We start from the raw sequence: 9,656 nt of genomic DNA, 5'->3' as shown, positions 1-9,656 counted from the left end.
GCTCTGCAGAGACACATCCAGCTGAGGAACTGTATCTGTAATGCCAGCTTTGACTGCTTGAGATAATGATGTATAACAGTAAAGTGTCACAGTACTTTTGTTGAAGACTCAAGAAACCACTGAGACGAGCAACTTCCTGCCCACAGGACTCACAAAACAAACCGTTCATTAAATTTGGATCTGAACATAAACAAGTGGTGCTCAGTCTTTACTTTCCAAATAATTTAATTGTCACAATTTATAAATACTCATCAATATATGTGTATTCAGATGGAACATCACTCCAAAATCAACAATATCTATGTAATATATGTATGTATAGCAATATCTGTCCTCGTTAATCATATCATCTGATTTTATTTATTTCTATTTTGGCTTAAGAAGTATTACATTAAATCCCCTCAAAATTGTCTTGCAAATGGTACAAACAGCAGCCTGAAGGGACAAAAAAGGAGGTAACAACTTGATTGGCCAATGAGTATGAACACTACATAACAAAAATTGTCCTGGCATAATTTGCACACACTTAGCCCTCTTGGTTAGCAGAGAATAATATCAAAGCCCAAAGTTTCTTTTTCCATATGTGTCTGTTGATACTGCTGTGAACACGTAGGTACAGTGAACAACCACCAGTGCAGGGAATTGTTCTCAACAGACAAGCAAAGGTCAAATTAGAAAGTGACAATGAACTATGGCTTGAATAGCGTTGCATAATATCTAAATATCCAACATGCCGTCACATGGACAGATCAGATTTTTTGAGGACTTTTAAAGGGGAATCCTGGTATTCTAAAACCTGGACCCTACATGTATATGCTTCAGTGTGTAAATAATTCATATTTACCAAAGGTTTTGGAGGTATTTTTAAGTAGAGCGCCTCAAGTGGCCGCCATGACACACATGAAAAGGCCGCAATGTTATCCTTTGGGTCAACTCTGACCCTTAAACTTATGTCAACCAAAACTGCTTGCTTTTGTAATTTGTCATTCTGTGTCTGACAACATACCAGAAACAATTCCTTCCGGAGATGGACCTTTTTGTTAGTTGTTACCAAAAATGCAAGTCTCGTTCAAGGTGAAGTCCTGTTCGGAAAACTTGCGAGATATGAGTTGTCGCTTGAAAATGAAAGATGAACAAAAATCCAAAGTAATGAAGTGAGTCCAAGGGCATCAATCAAGATGGCTTTTGTGTGATGACATAATCTTGGGAGGCTTTAGATCTCTCAGATTTCCTTTTCAACCCAGTTGATCCTCATATTGCTTACGGAAACAGTCTCCGACAGGAAAGAATTCCCAGGAGCGCTCCTGGTACATTTTCCACACATAGGATTCCTGGCAAAGACAACAGAGTGGTAATATATCTTTAGCACGCATCGCTAAAACAACAATCTAAACAGTGTCCTCAGAAAGTACAATCTAAATCTGGAGCTCTTCCAATATTTGTTTGGCTTGATGGAGAAGACTTTTTGAAATAATATAAACAGTCCCAGGGCCCAGCTCATTTTGGAAAGAGCACCAAATTGTGCACAAATAATTCAGCCTTACAAGAAATTTAATATTTTCCTTTATCAATTCTGCAGCATCACATTTTAAAGTCCTTCTGGGCTACAATAATAGGAAATATATCCAAATCATACAAAATAAGATTTGGATTTGTTATTTACACTGTGCAGCTTTTACAGTTAAACATGTCGTCATCTATTAGGGACAGATCATAATTTTCGAATACAAGAAATCGAATTACTGCAGATATGCAACTGTCTTCTTGCCTTAAAATATGTATTTTCCCTTGTTTTAAAATTGTGTGAGTTATGACTACCTGCATGTTATGGTAGCCGTCTTTGAATCTGAACCAGCTATAAGGCAGGCTAGATTAGCCCTGAGCTGCTATTCTCTGACTGTGGGACTTGTATCACTAGTGGTACGCAAGCTGCCTTTAGCGGTTTAAGGGAAATCTGAACTGAATGCACTGAATGACCTAAATTAATTATTCTTTCTTGAATAAATACTAATGTCTGCTGATTAAATTAGTTTTCTGTCTAGGAGAGGAAGATGACCCCGTATAAACTGTCTTAACAAACATTAAAAACTTGTGCTATCAGACCAGGAGGTACAAGGTCCGACTCCGGGCAAACAAGAGACAAGGTAACTGCGCGGCCACTGATCATCAACTTATGTGAACTTGTCAGACTTCTCTAACCCACTCGGGGGAAAAAACTCTGTCCCTATTGAGCTGAATGTTTGATGTGACTTTAGTTTTGCTGTGTGACTTTGCTGATTTTGTTTACTGACCTTTGTCTATTGCTGTTTGTATAATTTGTAATGTCATTTATTATGATTTCCTTATATCAATTCAATATCAATTATATCAATATCAATTCAAAGCTTGGTCAAGTTGAGCACGTTTATTCTCTCACCAGGAAATTTTAAGAATTTCCACCACAAGCGGTGAGCGGAGGAATCTCAGAAGTATATTTTGAAAATGAAATAAGTTCATTTAAAAACTTGTGGGTGCTATCAAAATACTACAACACACTGAATAAAAATACTTAGTTACTTAAGTTTTGTCTTCCCGTTACATCTTTGTTTCAGCCTGTTAGCCTACGCAGTCACATTCATGCATGGTGCACTATCAGGAGGATAGAGGGAGGAGAATATTATTTAAAGTGAAGCTGAGGGCAGTGAACTTCGCACTCATGCCGGCGACTGAAGCATTCACACCTCCTGCTAACATTAGCAGCAAATGGTGTAAGACAGTGTGACTCGATGTTTGTCATAATGGTACTTGGAAATCCTAATATTTTTGGAAGGTGGTACATGGTGTGAAAAGAAAAAACAGTGCCAGCAGCCCAACCCACAGTAAGACAGGTAAAGCTAGCATATCACTCTCACTCTCTCCCCAAGTGGGAAGGGGTCGAAGAACATTTGAATAGTTCAAAGTAAACATCGCATAGTGCCACTCCCTATTATTTATCGAGATGTGTATACCAAGTGTGAGAGACAAGAGGGACAAAGAGAAAGAAAGACGCAGCTCTTTTGAAATTGACGATGTATCTGCTCATTACAAAGTTCTGCTCTACACGACGGATCATTTAAAATACGTTAAAGTGAAAAGACAAGAGGACAAGTGAATTAAAACACTTGCCAGCTTTAATTTTGAAACCTCCTACTTGCAATGGCTCATGAGTGAACAGAGAAACTGTAATCAAGGGGTATGTCTGGCATGTGTATTATCATAAACTGTGCGTGTTGGGACTGATAGAGCTTTTGAAAGACAGTGTGAATACAGAATCTGTCTTAGCTGAAAAGGTTATTCTACAGCTTGGAAATACTGGAATAAAAAGGTCACAGGGAAATAGAGGAACCATTGCAAAGGGATATATTACAGAAGTGTGAGTGTGAGATTCGGCAGTGACAGCTGAATTGTTCAGGGGAGCTTTAGAAGTGCACAACTTATTGTAACTTTGATTGGATCAGAAAAGATAATCGTTATACCTGCCCTGTGTGTTCTGTTTCATCCTTGTTAATCAGGTACATCAGAAAGAATCTGTAAGGACGGAGAAGAGGGATTCATGTCACAAACCTCCACACATATTTCGATTTGATACAGAGGGGTAAACAGTCAGGGAGAAAGTTGGATCATTAAATTCTGTGCACAAGTCCTAGGATTGTGGTGATTATGGAAACAGTTGTCAGGCGTTTCAAGTAGAAATACAGCTAAAAATAGCAGCTGTATTCTGACAATTAATGCTGGCTGATATATGATGATTGACAAGAAGCAAGGAATAATAAAAAGTAGTGATCCCTCACTTTATTAAATTATTAATTATGAGGTTCCGGTTTGAAGACCTTTACTAGGTAATCTTAAAATGCCAAATGAGTAACCACTGAGGACACGAGCAGGGAAGAGTCCATCAGTCAGAGGAAGCAAACACATCTCGCAGAATCCATTCTAATTAGGCTCAATAAGCTCTTGCCAATGGCAATTATTGATGTGGCAACGGTCCACAATGCATCAACACCTTCCAAATAGCCGGTTTTAACCATCCGCAGAGTGGAAAAGTTTTCATTAACTCAGTAATTAACTGTGCACCCACACAGGTGATGAACACTGTTCGTGTTATATGTGCACTACCATTGAAAAGTAAAAAAAAAAAAAAGTGCTTTAATCAATTTCAAGATGATTAATTTGGATAGTTATTTTATACCATGAATGCCTTAAACTCTTAAATTTAAACTAACAAGCTTTTCATCCTTATCTGATGATTTTATGCGTTGCAAGTATCTTGTGATTGGTAGATTGTTACTGGAGCTTGGATGATATATCAAGTGGCCGTTATTATAGCTAGGTATTTGCTAATCATCAATATGTAGGTATTGGTCTATATGTTTTCCAATATGTGCTCATTTTTTTGCTGAAACAGATGCTTGGCTTGATCTATAATTACTAAATTACATTTCCCGTTTCAGTCAAAGAACCTAAAAAAGAAGGAAGGGTCACTATGTCACAGAATCTTCCTTTGGTGCCAAACTGTGGTGACAGCTGAATTGAAGTCTATGGGAGATATTGCATGTAGAAACATACTAAAACCCAACATATAAATGTCTTTATGACTTCTAGAGAAGAAAATGCCTCCAGAAACACACTTCAGAGAGGAGGTTAACAACATATTTTTTTCTCTCCAAATGACTGAAAGGGCTGATAATATTGTGACAACACAGGACAGGTCTAACCAAATACAACTGATGAAACGGGATCTGGCGTGTTGCACCTTATTTTTACTCCCTAATATCAGCATTGGCCCCACAAATCCAGTATTGGCTTGGCTTTAACTCTCTCCTGCTCATGTCTTTATATCGATGTGGTGCAGGAGTTTCTTGACATTTTAAGCATGCTGTTCGTAAAATCTTGATAAATATGAAACAATACAAAGGTTTGAATATGAATTATAAATGCTGAGTTGGCTGTTGGGAAAATAAGTATAACACCTTTAATATTTCAAACCAAGAGCAGGCCTAAAGGAAAACAACAAAACACACACTATCGAAGTTTGTCAGGAACAGTTTTTATGGCTCTACTGATATAAGGATTAACCTGTAAGTTCACAACTGGAGATGTAATTGTGGTTTTTAATATGTTGTTCCCGATAAAGGTTTAGTAAAAGTGAAGCATGCCGAACATTCATGCTTAGCTACATCTGTTTAAGGTAACATGACAAGTTCTAAATTTTAGTATTGGGTTAGGACATGGGCAAGCCGAGGCACGAGTCCACTCACAGATAGTTGGCCAAGTTGTGCTCCTGCAGAGTGTGAGTCTCAAACCCATGAGCGACTTTATCGAAATACTCACTTCCTATTCCACATATGAAACATTTGGTCTGCAGAAGAAGAGATGTAAGACATTTAATGATTCATCAAACAGTCTTGACACATGATGATCTCTAGTGTATATTAGAAAAATAGTAAGATCTTCAGTTTTAGTTGTCTGTGACTCAAACTCAGTGTGCTACAACAACAATATGGCCTCTTTTAAGTTGTTTTTGCAAAGACACTCAAAGGAGGCCCGCGAAAGTGCGAAAGGCTGTAAATAACAGCAACTTAATACTTAAAGTATTACTTACTGCCAGGCTTTCATAAGACGCAGGGGGACATACTTGCTGAAGATCATTTATGTGGGCACTAGGCAGTCAAATTACCATATTTGTCCAGAAATACTGTAGCTGTACAAAGGTTTTGTCTTGGTAAAATGAACATTCAAATTTGTGCTTAAGGTTAATGCAATATGTATTTTAAGGCATTCCTATTTTGGGCTTCACGTTATGGGAGGATGGAAGTGGCAGCTGAGGCAGATTTATCACCGCTGACAGCAGCCCAGCAAATTGCATCTCAACTTCACTGTGTGGGAAAAAAATGGCTGTAAACTTCCTGGCACTCTTTTATTTGTTTGAGGCACACACACAGTGGGACAGATACCATATAAAGACTACGTGAAAGCACAAATGAAAAACTGACGTCAGAAAAAAATGACAATACTAAACTATATACCGGAGGTTATGTTTTGACAGACAAGGTGGTTAAAAATTCTGTCAAAATGGATTATTACCCATCATTTTTAACAAAGCAGATGGATGATTTTTTTGACAATCATTGACAGCGGAGGGCTCGAAAACGATGCGTCCAATGTGCCTTAGCATGTAAATGTGAATGATACAATTAACCAGAATGACTTACAATTAAAATATGAACACAAGAATTACAAGAAATTAAACTGAACCCAATTAATGGGCTGTCGCCAGAACTCAAACTTAAGGCCTTAAACTGTGAGCTTGCTTGATTGTAATCAAATACATCAAAGAAGGTTGCTGTAGAGGCCATTCTTTGCCCCAGACAGAAAACTTTTCATGGCTGTTTTAATTCAGTTATGAATCCCGGGCTCCGCAGCCATACAGCACCACTTCAGTAAAAGTTTGACAGAGCTCAAATACTGGTAGCAGCAGGTCAGTTGCTGCCACCATTTGAGTCTCCCCCTTGCTGCAGAGTTTTGAAGACGATCCTACAAGCACTTGCCTTAGTGGTAGAAAATCTTGCTGCATGCACTCCAGGCATCTTTCTGTGACCTACTGGGTTCATAGATCAGCACCCTGATAGCAGGGCAGGTTTACTCAATGTGGTCTTCATGTGGTGATTGAGAGTGTACTGTGTAAGCTACTAACGCTACACTAGATCGCCCTCAGTTTCCTAATCTGTTAAAATGACAGACAGCCTTCAGATTTTACATCATTGTTAAAAAATATAATAGAAAATATTCGGTAAACCACCATTTCTGCTATAAACTAATATAGAATACTTCTTATGATCATTTCAGTCTGCTTCTGTTCTCTTGAATCTTTGGTTATCAGTAAATAATTCATCTTGGATTCTGTTTTTTAGTCAACTGCAAAATCCTATTTTTAATGTGGTTTTTTCCACGTGAATTAGAGTGAGAGATGGTGACTGCTGAATATCGTATCCAGGGACACAGCATGTGCACCTTTTATATTTAGAAGGTAGCTCACTACTGTTTGTCAGATCCTGTGCTGTCTTGTTGCCTCAGCAGTCAAGCTTTTGATTACCTGCCTGCCTCTCCTGCACCTTTGGACTTGTTTGCCTGTTCTGATTAAATACTGTACCTGTTGCTCATTGACAGTCTGTGTGACCACATAATGTAGCCTTTTTCAACCCTTCTTGTTCTGCCTGCAGGCTCTGCTCTGGCAGGGTTCTGTTCACACCTGCTGCAAACTGAGGGGTGCGTTCACTGTTGCTACCTTTTAATTAAAGCAACTCCACAGGCCTCCAGCAAAACAAGTATCACACGTGGAATCATGATGAAGATATGCATGTTCATTTGTATTCTACTGCATCTAGCCCTCACTTATTACACTCTGAATACAGTTACATTCTCTGACAGTGTCAGTATGCAAACGCGAATCTGGGACATAAAAGTGAAATAATGATTGAAACATTTTACAGAAGAGACAAGAAGTGATATTTGTCTTATCCAAAATCTGTGTCAGGTACACTTTTGATTTCAATTTTAATTTGATGTAAAAATGTAATTCAACTTAATGTAATTCAATTTTAAATGACCAGATTGAATTACCTCAGATTGTTTTTTGTAATTATCAGCCACTGATTATTAATTAGAAGTGCTATTCCCCCTCATTAAGGCCAATGATAAGATTGTTACGGCTCCCACATCACTGAATCACAGTCATCGCTTCACACACATTTGAGTTACAAGTGACTCAAGTATTTATCTTTAATAGTCTTTGTCTAAATCTGACACAGCACTACAGACTGCACAATCTTAATACCACACAAAATGTATTCAAATTGTCTGAACAGTATTTTTTCAGGAGTGCAAGAAAGAGTTTGTGTGTGCGAGTGTCAAATCTCACCTCCATATCCTCTTTCACCTGCTCCTGCTGGTCACGCAGCTCCCCAAAGGCATCAATTATCAAGCCTGCAAAAAAAAAAGATCACTATTGTGTGCGTCTGTCTATCTGTTTGTTCACCTCATGTGATAGACAGATAACAGTGAAACTTGAGGATTCAGCAGAATAAACAGATACTTTGTTCTTCCTTCAATTCCACATGAAAAATTCATGAAATGTATTCTTGTCAAACAAGGTGAAAAAAATGTGTTTGAGTGTCTCTTGGTAAAACCATGTGGTATAGAACAGATTCAGCCTTTGAGACTCACCCTGGATGATGGCGAGGAGGATGACGATGACAAAGAAGAAAAACGTGATATCAAAGAAAATGCGTTCCACCTCGAACTCATCTCCAGCAGGGTCCTCAATCTCGTCACCGATACCCCCGCCTGCACGCACTCCTACATACATGTGGAACATGTAGCACTGAAAGAAGAGACATTTTCATTTATTGCATACAGTAAGGTGTATCTAAGAGAGACTAAAGTTTTGTTCCTTTAAAGATAACACAGTATGTTAAAAAATTTCAACAGTAAAACAACTTGAGAATATATTTACTGCACTTTCATGCCTGTCTCCACAGTTTCAAACAAGCAGCATTTTTTAACAATTTCACACAATAGTTGGATTTTTTAAATCAATATTCTTCAGACAGCATTTCCCCACAAGGACTTTCAGTATGAGGCAAGAAGAACACACATTTAAGTTACAGTACTGTGCTTCGATGATATTTTCCACAACACACAACATAGAAAATAGTTTGTGAAACTTTCAAGGAGCATTCAAAATTACAAACTGGTGCTTGTTTTCAGATAAATTAACGAGACCAAACAGTAAAGAGTGAGATGTCTGCTGCTAATCTTCAGATTTTTCCCATTTTGCATTCCATTTTTGCAAACCACTGTCAGTCCTTTACACAAGTGCTGCTGAAAGTCAACCATAAACAATTTCACAGCGAGTCTGACTGAGGAGTTAATGTAATATCCCCTGCCTGCTATAATATCAGGGTTTTATTCAAATGCTATCGCTGGCCATCCGCCTGCTTGTTTGACTGACAGTGGAATCCACATTACAATAAAGCAGGCAGTGGGGTGTTAATGTTGTGAATGGCAAAACAAAAAGCTGTGCTGAGGCTCGAGGAGTTGTTTTGAATCCGTGCGTCCTTCATTTTAATGAAAGGTAGTGCAGGAGCTAAGACGAGAGGTTGTTCTTATTCCAACAATGGGGATCAACGCCAGAATCCTCCTCTACCCCTCTCTATCTGAAGGGGGAGAAAATTAGTGTGTGGCTGTGTTTGTACTAGAAAGATCAACATCGACAGATAGAGAGGATAGAGGGAAATAGATAAACGTGGAGAGGCAGTGTGTCGGTATGCTAATTCAACTCACAGTAAGCATGTCATTGCACTTCATGTCTTGGGTGTCGTTGTCGTCACTCTTGTTGTAGAACTTCCTGAAGAAGTTGAAGGCCACGACAGTGTAGAGATACACGACAACCGCCAACAGGCCTACAGTCAGGGCCAACTGACAGACGCACACATAATTACAAAAGGACAGACAGAGGCAGATGGGCTTTGATACGCTTCTCCATCTTAGAAAAGCCCCAATATAACCCTACAGCATGAAAGCAAACATCACATGCATGCAAACTGTAGCTATGAATACACAGCAAGACAGACGGATGG

General features: G+C 38.6%; 1 protein-coding gene across 4 annotated transcripts in view; it reads right to left on the bottom strand.

The window, feature by feature from the left end:
- Positions 1–207: 207 nt before the first annotated feature.
- The window catches only part of ryr2b (ryanodine receptor 2b (cardiac)), a 64,702-nt gene continuing 55,253 nt past the window's right edge, over positions 208–9,656 (bottom strand). For 3 of the 4 annotated variants that reach the window (XM_030441990.1, XM_030441992.1, XM_030441991.1), the window contains exons 99-104: positions 9,361–9,495; positions 8,242–8,398; positions 7,937–8,001; positions 5,277–5,377; positions 3,495–3,546; positions 208–1,331 (exon numbers count right to left, since the gene is read on the bottom strand). In XM_030441990.1, coding sequence (XP_030297850.1) covers positions 1,236–1,331; positions 3,495–3,546; positions 5,277–5,377; positions 7,937–8,001; positions 8,242–8,398; positions 9,361–9,495 — 606 coding nt within the window. In that variant the 3' untranslated portion in view covers positions 208–1,235. The remainder of the gene's footprint in view (positions 1,332–3,494; positions 3,547–5,276; positions 5,378–7,936; positions 8,002–8,241; positions 8,399–9,360; positions 9,496–9,656) is intronic. The other variant, XM_030441993.1, reaches the window with a different exon arrangement.

This window comes from Sparus aurata, chromosome 15, assembly GCF_900880675.1.
Source record: "Sparus aurata chromosome 15, fSpaAur1.1, whole genome shotgun sequence".
NCBI lineage: Eukaryota > Metazoa > Chordata > Actinopteri > Spariformes > Sparidae > Sparus > Sparus aurata.
This window is presented reverse-complemented; position numbering and strand designations above follow the sequence as displayed.